Source organism: Anoplopoma fimbria, chromosome 17 (assembly GCF_027596085.1).
Source record: "Anoplopoma fimbria isolate UVic2021 breed Golden Eagle Sablefish chromosome 17, Afim_UVic_2022, whole genome shotgun sequence".
Classification (NCBI taxonomy): Eukaryota; Metazoa; Chordata; class Actinopteri; order Perciformes; family Anoplopomatidae; genus Anoplopoma; species Anoplopoma fimbria.
The window spans coordinates 288,519-316,132 of record NC_072465.1 but is presented as its reverse complement, the minus strand read 5'-3'; the positions used below and the strand labels follow the sequence as shown (position 1 = coordinate 316,132).

General features: G+C 40.1%; 1 protein-coding gene across 1 annotated transcript; it reads right to left on the bottom strand.

Annotated features, from left to right (window-relative positions):
- Nucleotides 1-864: 864 nt before the first annotated feature.
- rbms2a (RNA binding motif, single stranded interacting protein 2a) lies at nt 865-27,329 on the bottom strand. The gene is made up of 14 exons (XM_054617221.1): nt 27,191-27,329; nt 16,772-16,935; nt 12,857-12,915; nt 12,112-12,203; nt 9,014-9,171; nt 8,818-8,897; nt 8,581-8,690; nt 8,356-8,399; nt 8,053-8,146; nt 7,811-7,861; nt 7,399-7,509; nt 7,141-7,221; nt 5,460-5,547; nt 865-4,665 (listed from the first exon to the last, which is right to left on the bottom strand). The coding sequence occupies exons 1-13, from the start codon at nt 27,260-27,262 to the stop codon at nt 5,467-5,469; spliced, it is 1,197 nt and encodes a 398-aa protein (XP_054473196.1). The 5' UTR covers nt 27,263-27,329; the 3' UTR covers nt 865-4,665; nt 5,460-5,466.
- Nucleotides 27,330-27,614: the final 285 nt, after the last annotated feature.

Below are 27,614 nucleotides of genomic sequence, written 5' to 3'. Positions count from 1 at the left end.
TCCAGAGCTCGAAGTTGTACACAAGCGAGTTAATTGCTTGTTTCGGGGCAGCTGTCACATTAGCAGGATTAGCTTAGCACATATTGTGATGATAGCTTTCTCACACTGCTCATTGCAGGAGGTTTTTTTTTTCCAATTAAAGCTGGTTTAAACTAGTAAAGTCAAGTTATCAGAGTGAAGACACATTAAGGCATTCAATCATTGCTTGACAACTGTCCTTTGTGCACAGATACAGTAAGAAGCCAGAGACTCGTTAGGTTTCAGAAAGAAAAATATGTGAATGCTTTTTCCTGCACTTTTTAATATTTATATCAATCTGGCTAAAATAATACATTGTTATGAAACTGGGCTTTATAAATTAAACATTTGATTTTTATTATTTAAAAAAATGTAAATTGCTGTGATATTTATATTATAATTGATAAATAGTGTCACTTTGCATTTACCTTTTGTCGATACAGCCGTCATACTGTATTGCTGATAAATTAGTTTAATTAAAATTAAAGATCAAGATTAAAATGAGCATCTTTACTCAGCACAGTCCTACACTGGCTTATCTTTTTATACATTTCCCCCCCCCCAACCCTTTAAATGTGTTCCCACGATTTTGAGAAGAATTTACACCTTTGGAGTTCAGTCCCCCATAATCTTTAACTAAAAGTGGAAATAGAAAATGGACAGTAAGCTTTGACCTGTCGAGCAGCACAAGCAGATACACATACCCTACGAGTTAAGATGAATCATGCCAGCACAGTAATTATCAATACTGCTGAAGCAACATCAGCAGGAGGTCATGACCCATGTGATGTCAATAATGCATCCCATCCATTCTAACAGTTACCGTAAATCAAAAAATTCACAGAATCACTGAAACCAGATTTTTATTAAAAAAAGGAAAAATGACATATTCAAATTCAAAGAGAAAACCAAGAAAGAAGGAAAATCTTATCTCAATCAATAAAAAAAACACAAGTTACAGACAATTTAGCAACTCTGGCACAGGAAGACAAAAGTAGCCAAGTGGCTTTGCAAAATAACCAAATATCAAAACCTATTTCCTCTTAACAAAACTGTACAAAATGAGTTCTTGTATAAATAAGAAAACTGTTAACAAGCAGGGAGTGAGATGAGCCCGTCCGATTTTCAAAAAGTCTTGGATTCACATCAACATGGTTCATACAGTGTGAAGCAACAAGTTTTTATTATTTTGTATTAAAAAATGTCACCATAAGACAATATTTATGAGTTTTAATAATGTAAATTACAACTTTAATTTTTCAAATTAAAATCATGAAGCTATGACTGAAAAATCTAACAAATTAGGGATACTCTGTTCTTACCAAATTAAAATAGAAAGGGACATTTTGAAAATTCAGAGTGGGCAACATCAAACCACCTGTTTGGAAATCCTGTTTTAGCAGCAAAACATTTTGGAGCTATGAAATAAGCCATCAAATCAACATTAGAATGGACAAAAAGAGCATTTTTTAAATTAGTTTGGACTTAAAATAATAAGTGCAACAAGATTTTGTTTTATTTTCAAATATTGTGTGTCGAGCACACCGTTGATTTCAGTATTTCTACAGTTTAACTGTAACTTTCTAGAAATCTCATGATGCTTATTCATTTTGGAGCACCATGACTTTCTGTAATATTATCTCTGCTGACAAGTTTGTAAAAAAATAAAATAAATAAAACACGTCATTGTAACAAGTGGTCATTTCATAGTTTCAAAATCCTGTTTTTGTATTAAAGTGATGGCTATTACATGGAATATCATTTCTCTGAACATATAAACAACATCCATGACATTTCCTTCATGGGTTACTGAATCTGAAAACCTTGCAAGTCACTGTGTTATCTGGACAGGCTATAAATCATTTTTTTTTAAAATTAAAAATAAAAACACACACAAAGTAACAAAGAAGGAAGTGGAAGGGAAAAAAAGGCTATTTACAAAATTTGCTCTCGTGTCTGAAAACTGTCACCATCGTAAAAGCTCTGGATGTCGCTTGGGTTGTCTGCAAATGCCAATAAAGTTCATAATGAGTCTTTTTACATATGCACCAACACTCCATTACGTAAACTGAGTGAATCTCAGCTTAATTAACACGTCAACAAAACCAGATAATTTACATGTCCTTTACTATATGACGGATACAGTAGTGGCAAAAAGTTCTCACAAAACCTTAAACTGTGGTCTTAATGTGGAATATTTTGTACATGTCACCACCCTTACTGTGATATTTCCCTTTCTGAATCTGTCGGAAGCAGAAAAAGGGGCATTTCATCCAGCTACACACAACACGTGATCGTATACGAATGCGAGCACTTTATATGTGACAGAGAGCTAAAAGATGGGTGGCTACAACATCTTTGGTTGCAGAAAGAAACAATAGAAACACACAGCACAAAGTTGACATGTGAAAAAAAAAAGAGTTAGAAACAGAATCACCGAACTGCAAAGCCCTAAGAAAGACGTTTTTATCACTGGACTCAAACATCTATGGTTGAAGATCGGGAAGAAAAGCTCCTCGTAACCCTACAGCTAACTCGACTGACGTGATGACTAACTCCATGTCATTCAAACAAGCCTGTTGTCATTTCTGTAGTATGTACAACTTTGTGTCTATCCTATGAGAGGTCAGGCAGTTCATCCAGAGAAGAAAATTAAGGCTTAGCTAAAACTTGTTTTTGCAGAATTTTGGATGACTCCTAAATTCACTCAGGCTGTCTCACTAAAGGCTGTAAGAATCATCTTTAATGGCACTTCCATGGTCTAGTGAGCAGTCCATTGTAAAACCATTATTTCTATTATCTACATATCTACAGTTTTTGATGTCTGCATAAATTAAAGATCAACATATTTGGATGCACTGTGACATGAGCTCCACTTGATAAACTGAAACATGAAACTGAAACATGCCTCTTTGAGCATCAACACTGATGCAGCATCAGTATGAATCCTTTGGATCAGCACTATATGAAGTCATTGTTTGGTTCAACTCTCCACTCTGAAAGGCTTTCCACAAACAGGCCCGACACAATATGAGGACAAACGGCACAAGGTTTGGAACGGAAATTTGAGCGAAAAACAAAACAAAAGAAAATGTGATGTGCACAAGAAAACAGCATCAATTCCTACGCAGAGAAAAAAGAAACTAACATCTACTCTCTGTAAAAAGCTAAAAATCTAATCTACTTCAAAGATAAATTCATCAAAAATAAGGCAAATTAGCTCAAAAGGTTTTCAAGAGACACATTAAAGAAAAACAGAAACATTTAACTTTCTACAAACTAAAAATCACTGACAGAGAATCAAACTCAGGTGACAACAGCAGCATTGAAAAAAGACTTAACAGCTCCCTCTCCTTCCAAACTAATTATTCTCAGGGATCGAGTTAGTCTTCTATTTGATTTCCCTCATTGCTTTTGCTAAACTATATCTTAATTTAGTAACTGCATTGTTCTTTGTACACATAATCTTTCAGTAATCTAACCGCTTAGATCTAAAGCACGTTCATTTCATCCCTACGACAGAGGTTGAATTTAATGACACCTGAAGGATTGCCACAGCAAAACCGCTTAAAACCACTTCTCATGGATCCAGATGTAAAATGGAGTTACATAATAACAAAACAGGACGACTATTATTATGAGCAGGTTTCACTTAATGGTGCATACACGACTTGAACTTAATTAAAAAGTAATTAAAGCATCAAAACTGCTAATGAGCCGAAATATTAAAGCTCATCGTTAATGCGCAGGGTTAAGTCAGTTTCACCATGTCTATATAGACTACAGTATTAAATAACTTATTTTCTATAAATGTTTGTTCCAATGATCTAAAAAGAAAAAAATAGCACTACAATTCAAATATAAATAGAAATAATTGATTGTCTTTTATTCACTTATGGAATAATTTAAAAAAAAAAGGAATTTGACTAAACAATAAACATTGTTATTATCATCTGTGCGTGAATAGAAATCTCTGCAGCAGTTACAGGAAGAAGTAGCTTTAAACGGTTCGCCTCCCCACGGTTACAATGACTCGACACATCAGACCAGCAAAAGTGTTTTTTTGAATCTGTACAAATTGATTCCTCCACTGCTGCAAATGGAACGTCAAACAACAGACAATCAGGAAATTAAAAATAAAAGTTTGCATATTTTACAAAAAAAATAAAAGACACATTGTGTTTCAACTCTTCCTTGAATCACCCTGAAACGTCCAGAATGATCTATTTTTTAAAAATAAGAATTTGTTATATTACGTGCACAAAAATAATGCTCTGTGTCTTTCCTCCTCTCCTAAGTTTTTTTTTCTTAGTTTTCTTTTTAACTTTTTGTTGTGTTCCTTTTTTTTCAGATATCAAAATAGATCAAAGCTTCTGTGAAGAAGATTCCCACCTTTGGTTGATCAACTCTTGAGGATGTGAGCAGGAAAGTCCAATGACATAAGTGTTGTCCTTTTTCTTAAAAAAAAAAAAGAATACAGACACACACACACAAACAAACACAAACACACACACACACACACACACACACATGTTCCTTTTGTTATCCATGTTCAAGTCTGGGTGCTTGGTGATGTAAAGAGCACAGTTCAGCTGAATCCTGTTTGGTTGGATTCATCTCGTGCCCTCGGCCCCACCCTGCTGGGAGCTGCAAAACACACACAGCTCAGTACCGATACACTGAACCTGCTCAACCAATGTTCAGATGTATTTACACTACAGCTGTAATGTTGCTTCTACACGTACACAAACACACACACACACACACACACACACACACACACACACACACACACACACACACACACACACACACACACACACACACACACAGTAAGCAATTTATAACAACAGATCATACTCTGAAACCGTTCAATCTAAGAATGGCTAATTGACCTTTGTTTGGGGTTTCCTCAGTTTGAACTGTGCCATCATACAATTAAATGCATTTTGTCAATTACTGGATTAAGTTGTAATTGTGTTTGTTTTTCACCAAATCTGCTACTGACTCTTACTATAAAGCAGCCATGGCCAGTTAAAAAAATTAGTGACATATTGGAAAACAGGCCTTTTAGCTTTCGATCGTTGGATTAGAAGATCAATACCACTCTCATGCCTGTTAATTCTGTTTAAAGTTGGAGCCAGCAGCCAGTTAGCTGAGCTTTGCATAAACACTTAAACAAGGGATAACAGCTAGCCCTGCTCTAGCCAAACAAAATCTCTACAAGAAGGTGAATAAGCAAAACCAAAATGTTTAATTATTCCTTTAACAAAGTTAATGCATCCTTTTGAAGCAACTGAGCCTTCATGTGCCAGCGGACATACACACACACACACACACACACATGTTATTTTACACTTTGAAGTTTAGATACTTAAAAAAACATCAGCAAACATTTGTGTAATTAGTTGGACAGAGCAGAGAAAGCGTTGCTGTCCTACCTTAGCTTCACTTGGTGTGTTGGTACGAGTAGTTTGTGTGTTCTGGGGGAGTCTCCATAGCAACCTGTTGCTGTTGACCACCATTCTCCTAAAAAGGACAGGTGTTTAGAAGAATACTCTACTTGATGATTAATGATAATGTGTCAATTAAACAGATTTTTAAACGATACAAAGAAGGAGACGGCCTGTATTTTCCCACTGCCCTCCCCACCGTTTCAAAGATGTTATATGTCTTTGAGTGGATGAACCAAAGTGCAACATCCAGATTTTTCAGATCTGTTAAAATAAAAGCCAGTGCATACTGCAGGAAATATTTACTAAAAGACATGCTTAACATTTTTCTTTGATGAGACTGACCCAGTACTACATTCACACCCGTGACTCTACTCCACCATCTCTTCTTCTCTCTCACTTGATCTCATCCATCCAATCACAGCCAGAGTTCCTGGCTTACTACTCTGCCTCTTCTCATTCATAAATCACCCCTTATTGTTCTCATTCACAGTCTTGCTCATCCTGTAAGCTCCCCACCGCTATCACAGAGCTCCACCTTCCAACAGTCAGGACTCCCTGCAGGCTCAGCCGCCCTCCTGCAGGGCGCTCAGTCAGGAACCGGCTTCAGACGGTGGAGTCTGTGCCAAACGTCTCAATGAAAGGATTGTGACTCTCATTCATGACAGGCAAAAGGCTCTTCTAGTTAAATAATGGAGGAGCTAATAAAGATCCATTATTTGGAAAGCCCACTGCTATTTGACAATAGTAAATTGGGGAAAATTTAAGTAATACTGATAAATTTGTAAGTAATAAATTATCATTAATTATTTAAAGGAAAAGTGAGAAAGACAAAAATACATTCTTAACACAATTCAATACAGTAGGTGCTGAAGTACCATTGAAATACTGTATATTTGCAGTTAGAAACTTTCTATAATACAAATTCATGAAAAATATAGTGTTATTTGAATGTTTTCTGAGAACTACACCTTCTATTGCAGTAAAGAAGCAAATTCAAAAATATTATAAAGTCTGCAAGAATGGTAATGAAGGCCGACTCTACCTCATTGACATTTCATGAAGTAATTATGCCAGTAAGAATTATAACTGTTGAATATGACTGAGGATTAGATGGATGGTGAGGAGGTCATAAACGTAACAATAACAACAAATGAGAAAATACATTTATTTTTTTGAAAATCTGTCAAGGACAAACACAGGAGTGGCGTGACTGTTCCTCGTACTATATTTGCGGTTTCATTTTACCAAATTAACACATGAACAGTTTTTACACAACACCCCTTTCTGGCATCTAAAAAAAACCAACATAATCTTTGATGGAATTTTATTTTGTAATCATAAAATACTACAGGAATCATCAAAGCCACTACTCCAGCTACTACCTGTCTGAAATACCACGCACACCTCCGAGCACATGGACAACTTCCAGCTCAATAAATCAGTCAGTTGGCAGATTGAACCTCCCATTATTTTGTCCTTTGACTCTGCCACTCCTTAAAATACATACCAATGAGACCTGGCATTCTAAAAGCAGAAGCTTTTTTTTAAGCACACATATGCATCAGGTTTTAGTAAATACGTCCCAATAAGAGTTCAATATTATTCATCCCCTTCATGGAAATATAGAATAGAATAGAAGCATCTGAGGTTGAGGCTAGCTTCATACCTCTACTGGGCCACTGGAGGGAGGCACTGGGTTGTACTGGGGGATGTAGGTCCCCTGCATAGTTGAGTTGGCCGGAATATACTGTAGGGAAGGCAGAGAGGAAAAAACAAATTGTGTGTAGATTTTGACATAAATAATATATCTTGTGATTTTCAGGAAAGTTAGCTATGGGGAAAAGTTTCTGCCTTGTGCATCGTGTGTGCGTGTGCGTGTGTGTGTGTGTGCGTGTGTGAGTGTTAGTGTGTGATTTGTACTGACTGTGCCAGTGCTGCCCAGGGACAGGTGGCTTAGCTGCTGGGCAAGAGGTCCCATCATGGACGTGGGCTGAATGGACATGGCGTGCTCCATTGTTGGGGTAAGAACTGTACCCTGTGGATGCATAGAGACACACACAAGAGACACACAGAGTCTGAATCAATAGCTCTAATGGAATGTGTTTAAAATCCATCACAAGTGAGCAAAACATGACCAAATATGTCAGGAACTACAGTTTGGCTGGAGGGAAAGGTTAACATCTCAACATTTGGCTTGAATGCAATTCAGAACACTTCCCAAGGTCTTGCATGCTTCTTGATTTGCTAATGGATAGCTATCCCATCCGCCTGAGGTTGATGGAGTAAGTTATTGGTAACATGAGGGGAAGAGATGGTGGTGAAGGAGGTTTACTCACAGCTGGCTGCATGAGGTATGACTGATGGTGCATCCAGGACGGGCTGTGTACCTATGGATCAGGAAACATGTCATCAGACTCATTTGAAATGAGTGGCTGTTGCTTGCAAAGTCCCATCAGAGCCCTTATTATGTAAGTTTGCAGAGCGATAACCTGAGAACCTGAGGAATATTATCAGTACTGTGTGATATTGTGCTCCCTCAAGTCAACATTTCAATTATGAACACAGTGAAATGCCCCACCTGGTAGGATGAGACAGGAGAATGCATGTAGGGGGAGAGGGAAGTCTGGGCGATCATTCGGTTTGGAGCCAGACTGTAGGGTGAGGAGTAGAAGCTGCCGAACAGATTGAGAAAAGCAAGAAGCAAACATGAAGACAGCCAACAACATGTCAACAATCTCAAGCATTTCTCCAACTTCATTAACAGTATGCCTCTGTTCCTGCAATGCCCAGCAGAGAGCAGCACTTGACAACAGTTTGAGCACGACTCTAGTTTCACTGGAGGGTTGGGACTGTTTTCAGTCAGTCCGAACATACCACTCACCCATTTTGTAAGGCGGTGGGGTCATACGCAAGCGTCATTCCTCCCTGGGAAAACAATGCACAGGATTCAGAAACAGTGAGGTCATGCAGACACCGGTGCAGTCCGTGCTAAAACAGACATCTAGTACAGAGCGAGAGTAATGTTGTTGGATTTCCAACAGGAAATGTAACATATGAACACAGGAAGTTGCCTTTAAGAATGATGAGTTAAAAATGGCCATCTTACCGTATCTCCATCTCTACCCCAAGGCCTTCCATTGTGGAGGTATTTCCCCTGGTTCTGCCTCTTCTTCTGACCTCCATCTGCAAACTTGCATAATAAGGGCTCTGAGGGCACTGTGGAAGCAACAGATCAAACAAGAGAGTGGGTTCAATGGTCACAACGGGGAACAAATACACTGGGTCCTGACAAGAACAACAACAATATCTGGTTACTTTAATACCAAATAAACATTCCACGCACCAGGCACTCCCGGTGGAGTTTTGATGAATTTGCCATTGAAATGCTGAATTATGGCCTCGCACTTCTCTGTGGATTCCATTCTGAAATACAGTCAAAAGTCAAACTTAATCCTGCTTGTGGAGCGCTGTTTGAATTAGGATTGGACACAGACTACTTTGTATTAACAGCATAATTTGGATAGTTCATTATGTCTGACCTGGCAAAGCCCACACCGCGGCTGGTCCCGTTAGCATCTCGGAGGATGCGTGTGGAAATGACCTGGCCAAAGGACTTGAGCATGCTCTCCAGCTCTTGTTCATCCATAGACACTGGCAGGTTGGAGATGTAGAGGTTGGTGGGGTCCTGCTCTTGTTGCTGTACAGGAAGTTGAAATGAAAATCTGTTCACATACGGGTCTTTTTTACTAACATGGAGAGATGTAATTGTTTTTGTTTCACTGAAATACCTATCCCTATATTTGTTGGTGCAAAAGACATCTGAAACCATAGCTTTACTAGTACTTACTCTTGTTCACAACTTCATTGTTTTCAGGTGTGTCATTGGAGGATTTGAGCGCAAAGTACTTAAATTAATCAAGTACTTAAATTAATGAAGTGTTTTTTAAGGCGTAATATTAAATTTAGCATAACACTTTCAAACATCTTGGCTGATGCATTTGCATTTTGAATTTTCCATCATTTTCAGAAGCTTTTTCACACTGCAGAAATCCCCGTGTAGGCAGTAGTGTGACCTGTCAACACCTGCCAACGCTCTTGGCACATTAATACTTCTAATATGCGTGCACCATGTCAAGCTTAATTTGGTAATGAGACCCATTATGCATAAAATGTTTTTAAGCAATTAGTACCAATCAGCTGAAACCTTGGATACTTTGTCACATCTATCATCGCCTCAACTACGGCTGTCTGGTTTTTAAAAATCCACACGCACATAAATATACTGACACATGCAAATATGAATTTGTCTGCAGAGATTACGTCAGATATTTTGGAGGGATGTTGCCTAATTAAGAGTCCTGGATAGCAGCAAGTAAAGAGATTATTCAGAGACTTATTTTGTGGCACTAGCTTGAAAGCGAAACCTTGTGAGACTGTGCAGAAGCAGACAGGAAGTCAGCCATGAAGTTAGGAGTTCAGAGAGCAACAGGAGCCTGGCAACCGGGAGAAAAAAGGCTGGGCTTAAAGAAAAAGGGGGAAGGGAAAACAGAAAGTGAAGGAAGAGGATAGAGCAGAGGGAGGGTGGGAGAAATGAGGAGGGTAAAAGGCTGATATTTTGTACAGAAGGAGGGAACTGACAAGATAGGAAGTAGTGGGAGTATTGAGTAATTTGGGTAATGAAAGAGGAGGATGACAGAAAGAGGATAAATGAGTGCCTGCTGATTAACCGGCTCTTCTTTTCCATCAAAAAATATTTTATCGCTATCATTTTCCATTTCGTCCATTCTTCTAAAAAGCTATCAGATATCTCTGCAAACCAGTTTGTCACTTATGCATGAAATGAACTGTCAGACGTAAGTCAAAGAGCTTTCTCAAATGAAGATTTACTGCCTATATGAGTAGCCTCGGTTCTCCGCCGGGAGCCACATGGCAAAGAGATCTTCTGTGATTGTCGTCATTTTGGGTGCGGTCATATGTCCATTATGTAACACAGCGGCACAGTGCAGGAGGTCACGGGCCAGATGAGACTAATGGAGTTCATGACAGAGGAAACATTCACTCCCTTTTTTATCTTGTATTTACCATCTACCTCAGCTAGTTCACATGATATCTCATTTCATATTCAAGCATATATTCATCCTGTCGTAGAGATGAAAAAGCTGTTGGACCGAGCCCTGGGACATGTGAATGGGATTTGCTGAGGCGTCATAGTTTCATTTTTCTATGCCAAGCCCTAGGTGAGCCGTGTCTGTTGAGGTGTGTCTCTGTGTATTTTCCTGCTTGTATGTTGTGCTGACGTCTGAGTTTGAACAGGGAGGTACAGGGAAATAAGAAGAGATCTATTTTTATCTCTGCCATGTTTCTCCTAACCCGTGTGCGCTCCTCTAGGGCCCGCAGCCTCAGGGCCGGGGTGGCCCGCTTGGGGACTTAGCATACTCTGAGGACGGCCAGTGCGAGGTGTGGCTGATTCTGTTTGTGAACAACACTCTGCAGCAGCCATGGTGAAGGCTGCAAACAGGAGAGACTGCACTTGAGAGTTTGATATTGAGCTAATTTAAGACTGATTCTTGGTTTTTTTTCTGACCTGATGTGACCCAGTGACTCTGAAGCAGCTGTGTATGTTTAGGTTTTTATAGTGGTTATCAACACCTCTGACTGAGCCAATGATGTCTCAATGAGTCAAGTCTTGGTGTCCAGTTGCACTTGTCGGGTATTGAGATACACAGGATTGTGTTGCACTCTTACAGAGGAGCTGCAGAGAACTTAGACTCCGGGTTTAGTTGCACTGACTGACTCGGTCAGCTGGCAGCGTGGATCCGTTACAGTTTTCTGGGGCTGGGGCTGAGGGAGACCCTAGTGTTACATTGCAGTGGGTCTGTTTGGGTGCAGGACACGGGGAGGGGGCAGAGACACTGGTGGTGGAGTGTATTAAGTGCTGGTGTCTGCCCCAGGCCTGGGCCCAGACGATGGACAATGCCAGCCCATTGTGCCTGTCCCATTGACAGGGGGTGTAGTGGCACCCTCCCCTGGGCTCCCTCAATGGGGAGCCTGAGAGCCAGAGGGATCAGCTTAATGGGCCGACAAGAGTTGCTTTGACTGCAGACACTTGGACAAAGACCTCAGAACAAGCGCTACAACAGGAGCAGGTTAGCAACATACACAGGGACGAGGGTGTGAGGGGAGAGGAGACAGACGGTGGTGAGGAGGGCGAAGAAGAAAGAGGAGACCAAATGAGGATGGAAGGGAAGGCAGTAAAGGAATAACAAAGCAGCAAAAGCGTGAAATAAAAGAAACCGAAAAAGAGAGTAGTCTGCATCAAGCCAGACCTTATCCTTCGTTCATCTGTCCATAATTGGCACAGGTTCACCCAACGAACACACGCCTCCCTAGAAAGAGTTTATCTTGCACCCTTGCCAACAGGACACCGGCTGCCAATCAGGCCCCTGCATGTAACCTTTCACATCACAGAGAGGGCGAGTGCGTGCTTGTGAAGAAAGGGACTATGACTCTCGGTGGTCAAAGTTTAGCAAGTGGACCTTTGGAAATCAATACAGTTTTGAGAATCGCCAAGTTTAACCTAATGGTGATGGGTGAATTTGGGGGTAGATCAAGTGTAAAAGAGCTGACTAACTCTTACTTTGGCCATCTGAGCCTGGACCCCACTGGACTTCAGAGCTGTAACAGCTTTCTGTGCTGCTGCTGGACTGTCAAAGTCCACAAAGCCATATCCTGTAAAATAGACAAAAACATATTCAAATTGCTGTTGTTGTTGTTTTGTTTTGGAGTTATGTGCTCCATTACACTCTCATATCTGTCTATTAAGTATGAAGCTAAAAAAAGAAAACGGTTAGCTTGAGGTAAACAGTTGACTCTGTCCAAAGATTCTTTACGGATTAAACAAACGCAAAATCAAATGTTAATGGGAAAGCTTTCGAGGTGCTGGTGAACGGATTAAATGTAACTTTTGACAGAGCTAGGTTAGCTTTCTCACCCTGTTTCAAGTTGTTGGGGCTAAGCTAAGCTAACCTTTGCGGGCTGAAGCTTTATAGTTTGCATTATATATGAAAAAACCAAACTAGCAGGGATAAGTGATGGCAACAGTCATGAAAAATCATGATCTCAACTCTCAATTACAAAAAATAAAATACTCACATTACATTACAGTCATTTAGCAGACGCGACTTACAGGAAGTGTATTCAACATAGGTATTCAAGAGAACTACTAGTCACCAGAAGTCATCAGTGCATCTCCTTTCTTAAACAAGCATCTTAAAGCATAAACCAGAGCTACAGTGCAGAGACAAACTAATACGAATACAATAAGACAGAGTGGAACGCTCAGGGTAGCACTTCTTACTACTTCAAACGGCAGCTTAACTCACCTTTACATTTGTTGGTGGTTTTATCCAAGATGGCCTTGGTCGACACAATCTTCCCATACCTGCAGAGACAGACAGACAGGAAATCAGACAGACAGAGAGAACAGACAGAGAACAGGGTCAATGATAGATGAGGTGACTGTAGGGCAACAAGAGGAATGCGCTCCAACCTCTGCATACCAATCCTGCCACACTTCCTCAGGCTGACTGACTACAGGTGTAAACATGAACACACACTCCTTCGTGCAATTAACAGTGTCTTTTTAACGAGTGTCACAGAAAACTTGTCTGCCTCCACCCTTCTGTCTTTGTCTGCAGCTCAAGAAGGATGTACACCAACCCTGTTCCTTGGCATTGTTTTTGACAGACGGGTGAAAGAACCCCAGGGCCAAAAAAAATATTTGGTCTGGGCCTGTCTTTACCACATACACACAAACAAACACCTCTCTACTAAATTCAGCTTGGCTCTCGGGTATTTTGGGCTCAAACAAAGCTTTACAGTGTTGTCACTAGCCATGTCTGACTCGCAAATAGAAACATTGACTTCGATAGAACAGTCTGTATGCTTGATCCATTTAACACACAGAAGAAGTCCAACGGTGTTTAAGACATAAGCCTGTGTCATAACCTTTTGTATCGCTCCACGGTTGTCAATAGAAAAAAATAAATGACAAAGGCCAATCAGTAAAAGAGGAGGATGAATTAGAGCATTGATGCAGTAGCTTTAAAACATTCATGCTCTATGAAAACCACCTTAAAAGCAGTGTATGAGAAGTGCTATGGGAGATGTGGAGACTATAAGTCGGTGCATTAGCACTGCAGTATAATAGACCTGCCCTTGTCTGGTGTATTTAGCCAGTGAGTTGCTCTGTTTGGGCGACATGGCGTCTGGGCGGAATGTACACTGTAACCTGATGCTTCACCAGGTTCGCCTTCCTTCCCCCCACATCCCTCTCTCGGTTTTTCCACCCTCACATCGCACCGCTGGGTCCTACACTCCCACCTAGTTTCCATGGTCATCTGCCCCCCCCCCAATGAAGCATATTTTTGTAGCTCAACCACGAAGTTAGCACTCGGGTATTTACGGACATATTCTATATCGTAGAACAAAACATTAAAATCTCCTAAACTTGTGTTAACCACAGACCTTAATCCAGGCTTCTAACCAAAAACCCATTAAAAAAAACATTGATTTAAAGACAAGGATACCGGAAGTGCAAATCTAATTTCAGTGTTTTCAGAGATTCCTCCAGCTCTCTATTACCATCAGGGCGGATACTTTAAAAAGGACACAAATTAATTATTCATCATCCGCTGCCACATAGCCAGATGACTTTTCCATTAGCTATGTTTATTATTTCCCACTGCCATATACAGTATATAAGCTTGATTTAATTTAACCCAGTCAAGTCCAAATGAACTTTTACATTTCTTTTCACTTTAAAATCTGTAGAAAATGTACAAAGTTTTTAGTTAAAACAAAGCAATAATATATTCACATGAGGGGCTTTAACAGATGAACCATATCAAAATACCTTCCACTTAATTAATAATAGGCATACATTACTTGAAACTGACACGCACAACTCCACTGGTTTTGTTTGCTAGCAGTTCATTTCAGGAATATTCTTTTTTGATTGATTTTAAGCCTCAGAATGCACTCATTTGAAAGATCTCGTATTGTACACACACTAATTATTTGCTCTCTTTTTAGACCTTTTACCTTTGTAGCCGTATGGTTACATAAGATGCCATACACCTGCAACGTTGCTGTTTCAATTCTGGCCTTGGGACCTTTTTGCACGTCATGCCCCTCTGCCTCCATTTTTATGCTTTACTATATCAAATAAAAGGCAAAACTGCCAAATAAATCTTCTTTAGAAAAAAGAAACAAAGAACTGAAGAGAACAAACAAATGGTTGGTTTGTTGTTGACGATATACACATACAATACATAAACTATGAATACAACTCGGAATATTTTTGTGGAATATAGGTCATAGTTATTTTATGGATTTTTTTCTTTATTCCTTTGTCCAATAATCAAATATCAATAAACAGTTTAAAGGAAAATATCAAAGTTAGGGATTGAAATGTATATCAAAACAAAAGTATGGCCTGCTGATTATTCTCAATTTAAGCTCATACCTTCAGATTGAAAAACACTGAAGTACTATTGATCAGTTTGACTGACTAGAATTATGAAAAAGAAAAACAGAAGTTGTGTTTCATGTTTGAGAGTACAAAGGCCTGATGGCAGCAACTCTGTGACCTTCCGCTTACCTCAGTCCCTCTGCAGCCAAACAGCAGCCCGACACACTGTGGAGGCCACAGAGACTTAAAAGACAGCTCTGACCCACATACAGCTGTCTGGCATTCTTTCCCAGCAGGCCATGCTACTCTTCCCAGAGGTAGCCCTTCTACCCACCCTTAAAGTCTCCTTCCTCTCTCATCTTCTCTCTCAACCCCACAATGACTTCTCTGTCAGTCCCCCTGCTTTAACTCTCAAATCGCTGAGGTTCACATACCAACTGCAGATTTCAGATTTTCATTGATTGTTCCAGCTTTGACAGTGTGTGTGTACAATCAAATATTAACATAATTATCAGATGCAAGTTGTGTATATTTGCACTTGGAATTTGATGTTTCTGAGGCTTCCTTATGAAGGGTCAGAGTGGCTAAACTGGAGAATGACTCAAAAACTCAAAAAGAGGAGCTGTTCGTTCTATTAGACATGGCCAGTGCTTGTTCAGGGAGGCGTGTTGTTGCTGTGAATGACCGGTGGAGAAACGGATGTATGGCTGAAGTTCACGTATCCCTTTTGTGACACACAACATAGCCCTGACCTGCAGGAGGCAAAACTAGTTTGTTTGCTTTATCACTGGCTTTTACCCGTGTGTGCGTGTGTGTGTGGGGGTGTGTACGTGTGTTTGTAAGGCCGACATACTATAGAGGCTTGACTGTTTGTCCAGGGGTATGTAAGCCTTTAAGTTCACTGCTGTGGAGTCAATTCAGCCTCCCAAAGTGAAAGGTTAGATCAGGACATGAGGAGGCAACATGCTGTACCCTTCTCTGGCCCCTTTCCTCCTTCTTTACCCCGTCCTGTCCTTTTCCCGACTCTCTGCATTCGTTCCCTCTTTCCACTAATTCCCTCCAAGGCTCTATCATTTTGCTGACATTTTCTAGTGTTTACTGGGACTGTTAAGATTTAATCAAACTCATTTCAGTTGTGGTTATTCAGCATTCTTATTCAGAAACCACTTTTCTTCCTTCCTGCTTAAACATGTCCTTTTTCTGAACATCAAATTAAACAATTTAATTTCATGTGTCCAACAGATGGAGAGCAGGCTCCAGACAGCACAGATGTTATCTGCTTACAAGAGGTTAAGTTTCTACATTACTCTTTCTACCATTATCGTCAAAGATAACTGAAGGAAACATTTTCCAGTTAGAGTGGACTAAAACGTACGTGTGACGTTATACGATGTGTGGCGTTACGATGTGTGGCGGGACGTTACGCTGCTGGACGTTACGTTGCTGGACGTTACGCTGTGTGACGTTGCGACGTTACGTGTGACGACGTTACGCTGTGTGACGTTACGCTGTGTGACGTTACGCTGTGTGACGTTACGCTGTGTGACGTTACGTTGCTGGACGTTACGCTGTGTGACGTTACGCTGTGTGACGTTACGCCCAACCTGGAGGGCGCAATCCACCATTTTCCGACGTAGAAACGTGGCCTCAGGCTCGGAGGTTCTGACTTCAAGCATAACGAGGTTCCAGTCTTTATGCTAAGGTAATTGTCTCCTGGCTCTATCTTCATGCTCTGACATGAGAGTGACACTGATTTATTTATATAACTCAAGAGAGCGAATAATCTGTTGCAATTTCAATAATTTTATTATGTAATATAACTCACGGTTGGCAGAGCTTGACCAGGTCTTGGTCCGTGGTCCCAGGATGAAGGCCACGGATGTACAGGTTAGTCTTACTCAGCTGTTCCCCTCCCACACTGCTGTTGCTGCTACTGTTGTTGTTGGGACTTGGGGGAGCCATCTGATGGCCGGAGGACACATAGGTCTGCTGAAATAAGAAAGAAATCGAATTAGTTGACCGTGCATGAACACACAAAAGAAGTCATTGTGAAAAAAAACTAAAATTCTTTAACACCAACATTTGGAAAAGTACAGCAATGGAAAAGTGTGAAAACTCAAAAGAGGTTCTAGACATTTCGAGACATAGAAAGTAATCCTGCACGAGACTGATGATGTTATGGGAGCTGCGTCAAATAATATCAAACAGGCCTCATGTCAACACTCACCAATAGTGCATTCTGAGGGGAATGTGGGGCCTCTTGGCTGCCTACTCCATATAGGGAAAAGGGGCCTCTTATGCTTTCTCTGAGTAGCTTCTTTTTTACATTTGGAACCACAAAAAAATATTGTGGTGCAAATCAGAACCAAAGCTCTAATGATGTAAAACTAACATTTAGTCAGTCTGATTATGCATAATTAAATACAGAGAACAAGTTTTATACTTCAGGTATTTCTCTTATTTTATTTCTACTTATGAAAGCAGGTATTTATAAATCAATTTGATCAGGCTTTAATTTTGGTGTCCTCAATGCAGAAGCCTCAGGTTCAATACTGTCCTTCTGACATTTCCCTATCAAACAGTATCTGAGGTTAACAACTAACAGGATCATCAGTAGCACGACGGAAAAACAGGGGTCAGTTCAGTCCACATAACATACAAAGTTCACTGATCAAAACAGAGAAAATTTTAAGAGATGAGTTACAAAAGCACACCAGGAGTTTGTTACTACATGACAACACTAACATGCTCATGTTGCGACCATCTCTCATCATCTGATAAGGACTTAGTGCCGGTGAATACTAGTCGTAAACTATGGCAGTCAACCAATCGATGACTCACCACTAGGAACATGACAGGCTGTTTCGCAACAACCGCCTCTCACTATGGGATTCTGGCTCACTTTGGAGAAATTAAAGAAACGGTTGTGTAACCGTGCAGAGGAATATTTTTTTAAATGGGATAAATGAAAATGTAGCAATTTGAAAATAAAAACTGTCTTTCCAGGAATAGATCTACTGGCTTATTCCCAAAAAAGACTGAGGCAATAAATAGCAACACTTGAGTGCCGAACAAGCATGCTAGAACTGGCAACGGTCTGTTTGCTGCGAGAGATTGACTTTAATCACGTTGATCTAACGGCCAAATGTTTAAATTCAGTGTTGCATATGAAGGATTAAGAATAAATATGTCTCAGTGCTGTGCCGATGGAGCGTCACATTTGAGAGAGCGATTGGACAAGAAGAGGACAATGGGTTAATTTCAGGGGAGAGGAGCGGGTCACTGAGCGGACTGCTGGTGTTTAGGAAAAGCCCAGCAGGAAGTCAAGGTCACGCCAGGACCACCAGCAACGTCAACCAATCACGCTAATTAGACGGCATCTATAAGGCCCCTCTCAGACAGCCCCTCTGACCTCCATCAGCCTTTTCAAAAAGAGGCTCATTTTTCTTCTGATAATCCCTTCTTCCTCTATTGCTGAAGGAATGAGAAAAGTATGCATGTCTTTGTTCGTGTTTGGTAAGATCGAGACACGACCTGCTCAAAGTAAAACAAAGAAAAAGAGCGCTCTTTCCTTTCACATCTTTCATTCCAGGGATTTGTGCCCACAACAAACTACAGCATAAGAATCATCTATCTTTATCTGTAAATTTGAACGATAAATAAAGCACCATCGCTGTCAGACCAGAACATTTTCAGGGCCAGTTTGGCCCAAACATACACACTGCAAAAGGCTGCCCATAAGAGTTGATCTATCTCTCACATGATGAGTATACATTTTTGATGGAAGCTAATTTGTGAATGAAAGAGCAGTCAGCAGAGATCTTTAATCTCTTTCACACACTCTTTACCAGAGTGCCAAGACCCAATCAAGCTCCAGACCAATGCAACATAACCCCTCAATCACCAGATCGCAACCACACACACATACACACAAAAACCAGGCACAACACATTCATGCATACACACTAGTAGCCTACTGCTGGAGAATGCTTGATTGATATGCATAATAGCTTAAATCAAAATATATTGTTTAGGACATTTAAACTGCTTAGGAAATATAATTACAGACATCTCAAACTGACCTAACCAAGTAAAACAATGAGAAACATCCCTTCTGGTTTCTGATTACATTTCATGATAGTTCAGTGTCCTTATGCATTTCATTTGCATGTGTTCTGTTGAAGACCAACACCATTTTCTTTTTTGATTAGTTAATCAGTATTTTTTGAGAGAGCAGCAAGAGCTTAAGAAACAAATAAACCAAGTACCTAATCTATGACCGCAACAAACTAAGTTCCCACCTCTGGGAAATAATGACAGCCAAGGGCCAACAGCACAAAATCCAAAAGATATTACATTTACAATGACAGTAACAACATAGCAGCAAATCCTCACATTAGAAAAATATAAAGACCCGAACCTCAAGAGACAATTTATGGGTTTTGATAGATTTACAATTCTCCTCCTCTGCTGAAACACTCCAACTTCATAACAAAAGGCTAAAAAAATCTAAGAGGATATTTTTAGGACCAAACTTTATAATAAAAATCAGGAACACTTCTATAAATAAAACCATGTCCTCTACCTTGATGTAAACTTCAATAATCAAAAGCTGCCAGGAAATGTCTTTCTCAAACACAGCATGTTGTCTTTTAATCTCTCAATACATCAAAAAATAGTCTTTCATTTTTGGTTAAAAGTCAAAATAGGCTATCAAGAGTAATTAATTTATATGACAACTTTAAACGCCTGCTGCTGTATCTCTGCACAAATCAGTTTCGATGTCCAACCCTCTTTTGAGTCTGACTCCACCTCTGGTTTTATCTCCGTCTCTCCCTGTGGGGGCTTCTCCAGTCGACCCCAGTTTGACCCACAGAATTCCATGGATTTCCTGGCTGTTGGGGGGTCTGCTTGCCTTCCCATGTCCTGGCTGCCTGTCTTCTCCTCAGGCAGGAAGAGCCATGGCTGTCTGACCAGCTGACCGACTTACATGCTAATGCAGAGATTTATAGCCTGGCTGAATGAGGGCGCAGCTTCCGGCTTGTATAGAGTTACGACTGTGAGCTGCCGCTTTGCACCAGCTCCACTTTAGGACTGACTAGGAAATGAGTCACAGGAAAAATAAATGATGCCTAAAAATCTCCACTTCTGAAACATTTTGGAAAAGCTATTTGATTCTAAAAAAACATGTCATTCCCTGTTCGACATGTGAATAAAAATAAAACGGAGAAAAAACATGTTTAAATACTAATTTATCATACTACTAGATATCTACGGAAAATAGTATTTTGCAATAGCCGAGGGTTAGGTGAGGCCTGTGTGTCTAGTGAAGCGGTAAGCTGCAGTATAGCAGCAGGCAGGAAATCCTCTGTATCTGCTCCTGATCTTATCACACAGCCATCTGAATGAGGAGCTCTGCATTCCAACCAGGTGACAGGGACACCGAACTCACGTCCAGACTCGTTCCCGAATCCTTCTTCCTTTCTGCCTCCAACACTCCCCTCACTTTTGTCTTTTTATAGGCCCCTTTTAATCCTTAAACTGTCCGTCTCTTATTGTTGTTGATCACACGTTGATGCACATGAACAGTGCAGCTGCACATGCATGCCTGGCTTTAAAGCTGGGTCAGGTGGCCAAAGGCGGGGAGCTTGGAAACGGATACCTACAAACGCTGTCCCTCAGCTCAGCTAGAGTTCTAACAAAATGTGAGGCGCACCGAGTGTCTGGCATCACTGCGGTACTTGGCATCGGATTTCTGACAGCTGTGCTTTCTCCAAGGACTCTGACTCTCTACCTGCTCACCTTGGCCGGTGCATGCGGCTGGCATTGAAGTTGGGGGCCAATCCGAAACATCTGACACATTAAACAAAGAGATAGATAAACTTATAACTGGCGGAGGGCCAGAGGGACAAAGGTGACTGTACAGGAGAGTTCACTGAGGACTGTCACTGCAGCAGAACATCTGGTTTAATACAAACAAATGAAAAAAGTAGCCCTTTAAACAGCAACTGTTTTTATATGTTATGCATTTCCTGTTGTGTGTTGTTACAAGCATGCACTTATGAGTTCCGGCCTTTTATACACAGCATTTATCTTTGGCATATAGAAAAATGTGACTAAAGCAAGGTTGTAATGTTGTTATTTCAGCCTGACCAATACTGGACATTTTAAGGTGGTATTTACTCCATAGTACTCCCAAGTATATATAGGTTTAAAAAAACAAAAAACTGATAGCCATATATTGGTAGTTATTATTCCTTTTTCTAAAATAATAATGGTACGTTAAATGTTTTTTTTTGTGACCAAGATACATCCTGAATGGGACAATTTACAACCTAAAATCATTTTGTCTGTTCTCTCTGGTGGACGTAATGGAGACACACAATCATTGACATTTCTGTATTGCATCTTCTTGTTACTTATCAACCAACATTTCCTTAAGATTTAACTCTATTTGCCAAACTCTAAAGGCCATTTTAGGGATTCAGATTGAATTAGTTCGGTTGTATGTTATTTGTTCTTGATGTTACTGCTTGCCGTCGCTTTGCCGTTTGATGCAAACCGCTGCCATGCTGGAAATAGGATTAATGAGAGCCGAGAGACACAACCGTGCTAGAAATGTGCGGACTTGAAAACTGAAAAAGTGGCTAAAAGGCTGAGAAGTTTTTTAAAAGCAGGGAGAATTCACACACGTCATTTGATTCAATGTTAATAAGTAGTAATTGATGATGCTTTGAGGATTCAAGGTGGAACTTGTAACTGGACAGAATCTTTCCTCAATAGAAAATTACTCACTACTTTCATCTTTAGTAAATTCCTGTAAATGCATGTTTTAGATGGAATGTATAAGTCACATTACTTGTGACAATTTTACAAAGTAAAACCAGTACTTCTAAGTTGATTTTCTGCCTCGCAGACATCAGTTCATGTCAGTTTGAAAGGAAAATAGACTTGCATAGACTTGAATCATGCTTGATGTGCTGTAGGTAAAGTACAGTCACAGAGACTTAGTTTGTTCTGCTGTTTTTGTTCAAAGTTACCATGTTGCTGCGGGGTAAAACAGATACAATCAGCAAAAACCCCCGTATTGCTACGATTCAAGAACACCTGACATTTGACACTTGGCACGACTGATAACTTTTGACATTAGATAGTGGCTGATAAAAGTTCTCACATAAGCATTGTCCTGTTAGAAAAGAAGAAGAAAACGAATTAATCGATGAAGTACCACTATAAGTACACAGGGTCATCATTGAAAAGATGTGAACTTGGTCAATTTATTTCATAAAAATGTTTACTGTTAAGCAGCCAACTCTCAAGTCTAATTTTTGAGGCATAGGAAAAACTAAGTGTTAAACTTCACCAGGTATTAAACCACCACTCACTTAAGTTCATTTCCTTTATCCTGTTTTCCTGTTTTCCTGTTTTCCAGTTAAAAGTGAAGTGAATTGAAAGTTAATAAAATATTAAAATGGTTACACCACTTTACATCACACAGTAACTACATTAATGTTTATCACAATGAAATAAATTAATATTAATAAGTCTAAATACTTACAGTAAAAGTCTTCTTCAAGCTAAACATAAATTTAAGTTAACCATACGAATGGAAATGAAAGGAATTAAAGCAAAGGTTCTATCAATAAATACCATTTCATTGTAGGTTCCATGTGTACCTAAAATGCTCTTGGCTCCAGTGTTGAGAGCAGAGTGATTAATCGCTGTCGGCTCCAAATAAACCCTTGTGATTGGACAGTTTACATGTGAATTGTTTAAGTGCACGAGTTGATTCACCAAAGCAGGCAAGCTAAACACAAACTGTCCTCAAACGCAGCCCTGATCTGGACTAACTTTAATCATCGGGCCTTTTCTCTCCCGAAATTACTGAGAGGGTTATTCAATGTCTTTTTCACAGCAACATAAATGATACATATATACAGAGCATAAAACATAATATACATAAAATATCACTAATGGAATTTCTTTGTTAAATTATTCTGGACTTTTTTAGCCGAACCTGCTTTACCAAACTCTATTTATCATAAACTAGATGTTTATGAGAATCATTTCTCCTTCTGTGTTACAAGGTAAAAAACAATCGTTCCTAAATGTTTTATGTATGTCGATGTGTTTTTGTTCTGATGCATTTTTTTTTTATTCAATTAATTCCAGTGCTACCACACACAGCAGTCAAACTCTGACGAACAAATTCACAAAGAAAGGAATGCGGCCACTGATAGCACCATAAATTCCACGTCACTTGCAACGGCTATCTGTCCACGTCTCAACGTCTGATTCCCAAAAGATATTGTGCTAAAGATATAACAGCGGACGTGCACATGATTTCAATTATCTATGTGGCAAAGTATAAACACAGGAGACAGTACAATGAAGAGAAAAATAATTTAAATTAAAATGTAATTTTCTGACTGCGAGCTACAAATCCTTTAGGACGCGATGCAAATTAATTCATCAAAACTTCAGGCAATGAATTTAAACGTGACAGACAGAAACCGTAGTTGGGATATAATATACCAGCCTGTCAGTGTTGTTGGCGTTTTCAAACGCACACTTTCAGACTGTAAAAGAAGATGCATGATTGAAGCAGAGGAAGAAAAACATGTCATTCATGATCACTGGAAGGCCTGGGTGTGACGCCCTTTATAAATGCGCTTCGGTTACCAACAACTCTCTAAGGACGCTAATAATTTCCCCTATAGCTGCGTGTGTCTATTAGTGCTGATCTCTCTGAATTGGAATGTTTTTGCAATGAGGCTCATTTACTGGAAAAGGGCCGCAAATTTGGCTCCAAATATGCATACTACCTGATTTATATACCTGCAGATAGCACAGGAGCGTTAGACGCTATTTGCTTGGCAGTGATGGAGCTTTGCAATCCTTTTGTGAATTTGCCAGAGTGTTGTCAAAGAGTAATGTCAAAAAAGTTAAGAAATACTGAGGACTGGCACAAAATAGGAAATACTGGTGACGCCTAAAAGGCTTGTGGAGTTGAAAGTGAAAGTGTGAATTCACTGATTTATAGAAGCACTGCAGACTTTAATTCTGCTTTTCTGCCATGTCTAAATCACCCGTCTGGAAATTTGAAGCTCCAGTTAATGTGTTTCTTTCAATTATTTTCTAGTTGTGTTTCTAGCTCTATATTCTCTAATAGACTATGCGTTGAAGCATCCAGATCTTCAAAATCACAGAAGTAAGTTGACATTGAGAAGGACTCCCGCCAACATGAGCACAAAAATCTGATTGACGAGTAAAAAAAAACAAGGCATTGAATGAGCCCCCGAGACAGACGTGTGAGACCTTGAGAAGCGACAAGCCTCCTGTTATTTTTCCATCCGGGGAGCTTTACATGGAAACCGACCAAATTTGATTTGAGGACATTAATTCTATTTATTTGAGTGAGGAAATGAGGTGCTGGGTCAGGGGAGGAGCAGCAGGCTTTAAGCACAACAGAAACCAAACGCCTCTGTAATCAACGCGCACACAAAAAGAGCTTTTCTCACCAATCGGCGGGTTTATTTTGAGATCAGCTTTTTATTTTGTGTACTCGTGCAGCTAAGGTATGGCAGAATGTGAGCAAGAGATTAAAAGAATGAGGAGGAGGTGGATTTGGGAGGAGGAAATGTCAGGAACACAGGAACTTGACCTTACTGTGAACCTTCACTCCACAAAATAGAGAAGCACTAAAACAACTGGAGGAGCAAACTCGACTTCCTTTTACATTCGTTATTTAACACCACCACTCCAAAACACAAAGATATGTTTCATATCATATTTCATATATATCATATATGAAAAAGAAAAGCAAGAAATCCTTAAGATTTGAAAAGCTTATGTTTGGCATGTTTGCTTTAAAAATGACTAAAATAAATAATCAATTATCAAAATATTTGCAGATTCCTTTCCAGACACATTGATGCTTAAACTGAGGACAGCTCATTTAACACGTAATCATTTAAGACAATGTCTATATTTAATGGTTACCTAGACAATGGCCACTTCATCTATATTATTATATTAGCATACTTGTAAAACATATAGTTAGAAACAACAGGGACCAATACTGACACTTAAAAGACGACACTCTTGATTGCTCATACAGCGTACTTACTTTTAAAAAGTGACATTTAACATGTTATCGGTCCGTCGTCAGCTAAACGACGTTTGCTCTGATAGTTTAAGGAAGGATTTGTTTGTCAAATAGTCTCCTCATAGCAACTAACGAGGTCCATGTATGTTCAGTAAATATGCAATGTGAGTTACTTAAAATGAATTGCAAAATGTGTACGTGTGTTAGTCAGTGTTTTCCCCAGACTGGCCCTAGTGTTGACATCAGATCTGGGAGGGATGAGCAGCCAGGTGCTGCCCAAGATCACAGAAAGACAATATGTCAATATACATTTTCCAAATGCCATTTAGAGTTCAGGAGCTCACAGCCTCCGACTGAGCAGGAGGAGGACACTGTGAATCCAATGGATGTGAAATCACAACATAATGCCGCCTGTACAATGAGAGAGCTTTATCATCACTGCTAAGCCATCACAGTCTAGAGAGAGAAGACACAAGATACTGCAACACATCTCACACACCACTCAGGGGGGGGGAAGGATTATGAGGCAATTTTAAAATGTAGAAACTTCAGTTTGCCATGTAGCTACTTAAAACAGGCGTTTGGTTGGTTTTCCTCCATCATGTGCTGTTTAGACTTTCCTGTCCTCACGTATTGGTTACAAAGTGACAATGTCAACACTGACTGTAGTTCTGGGAATGTAGTCACAATGGCCTGGTGGGATGTTTCCAAGGGGTGGGGCATGTTCCTCCCAGAGGGAAACGGGAGGAAAAAAGAAAAACTTTGCAAACTTACGATGAAGAGATTTTAACATTAGAAAAAATGAGGAAAACATTTAACATTGCAAACTTACGATGAAGAGATTTTAACATTAGATATGAGGAATAACTCATTTAACATTAGATATGAGGAATAACTCATTTAACATTAGATATGAGGAATAACTCATTTAACATTAGATATGAGGAATAACTCATTTAACATTAGATATGAGGAATAACTCATTTAACATTAGATATGAGGAATAACTCATTTAACATTAGATATGAGGAATAACTCATTTAACATTAGATATGAGGAATAACTCATTTAACATTAGATATGAGGAATAACTCATTTAACATTAGATATGAGGAATAACTCATTTAACATTAGATATGAGAATAACTCATTTAACATTAGAATAACTCATTTAACATTAGATATGAGGAATAACTCATTTAACATTAGATAATAATAACTCATTTAACATTAGATATGAGGAATAACTCATTTAACATTAGATATGAGGAATAACTCATTTAACATTAGATAATAACTCATTTAACATTAGATAACATTAGATAATAACTCATTTAACATTAGATATGAGGAATAACTCATTTAGGACCATGTTGCCCCCCCCACACACACACACACACACACACACACACACACACACACACACACACACACACACACACACTCACACACACACACACACACACACACACACACACACACACACTACACACACAGATACACACACACACACACACACACACACACACACACACACACACACACACACACACACACACACACACACACACACACACACACACACACACACACACACACACACACACACACACACACACACACACACACACACACACACACACACACACACACACACACGCACACACACACACACACACACACACACACACACACACACACACACACACACACTCACACACACACACACACACACACACACACACACACACACTAAAGTTGCTCCACCATTGACTTTTTTTTTTTTTTCCAAATGAGTGAGCAGAGCGGCACCGTCCTCCCTGTAGTACAGAGATACTAGATACACTACAAACTAATGAAACCAGGTCCAACGTGAAGGAGCCCATGTCCCACATACAGCCGGACCCGGACCGGACCGGACCGGACCGGCTGCTACTCTCTGTGGAGGGTTTTTGTGTTTTTCACTCCATGAAGTCCGAAGTTATATTGAGTACGTTTCGCTTCTCAAGGACACTGCAGCTCCCTGTCACCAGCTCTCTCTGTGTCTCTCTCTCTCTCTCTCTCTCTCTCTCTCTCTCTCTCTCTCCTCCCTGCAGGACATAAGCAGACAATAAGGCAGAATCCCGAAAGCTTTACCTTTTTGCTGTTCCTGCTGTTGTAGCCGTTGTACGGGTTGATTCCTGCCCTTGGCGGTACGGAGAGCAGCATTTTCCTCAATGTCCGGAGCGGCGAGCACAGCCCAGCCTGCCAGCTGACGTCAGCAGCTGAGGAAGGATGGAGTCCCGATGCTGGACTGAGAGGGGTGCTGCTGCTGCTGATGATGATGATGTGCTGCTGCTGCTGCTGGACTGAGAGGGGTGCTGGTGCTACTGCTGATGATGATGGTGATGGTGCTGCTGCTGGTGCTGCTGCTGGCTGCTGGTGGTGGCTGCTGCTGATGTGCTGCTGGCTGCTGGTGCTGCTGCTGGACTGAGAGTGCTGGTGCTGTGATGATGCTGATGGTGCTGCTGACTGATGGTGCTGCTGCTGCTGGTGGACTGGACTGATGGTGATGATGGCT

What these genes read in the sequence shown, in the direction of transcription:
- rbms2a (XM_054617221.1), bottom strand. Translation starts at nt 27,262, where the DNA reads ATGCTGCTCTCCGTACCGCCAAGGGCAGGAATCAACCCGTACAACGGC. An exon ending in AACCACCAACAAATGTAAAG is followed by an intron (nt 12,204 to 12,856) that starts GTGAGTTAAGCT and finishes TCTATTTTACAG; the next exon opens with GATATGGCTTTGTGGACTTT. An exon ending in CATACCTCATGCAGCCAGCT is followed by an intron (nt 7,510 to 7,810) that starts GTGAGTAAACCT and finishes ATGCATCCACAG; the next exon opens with GGTACAGTTCTTACCCCAAC.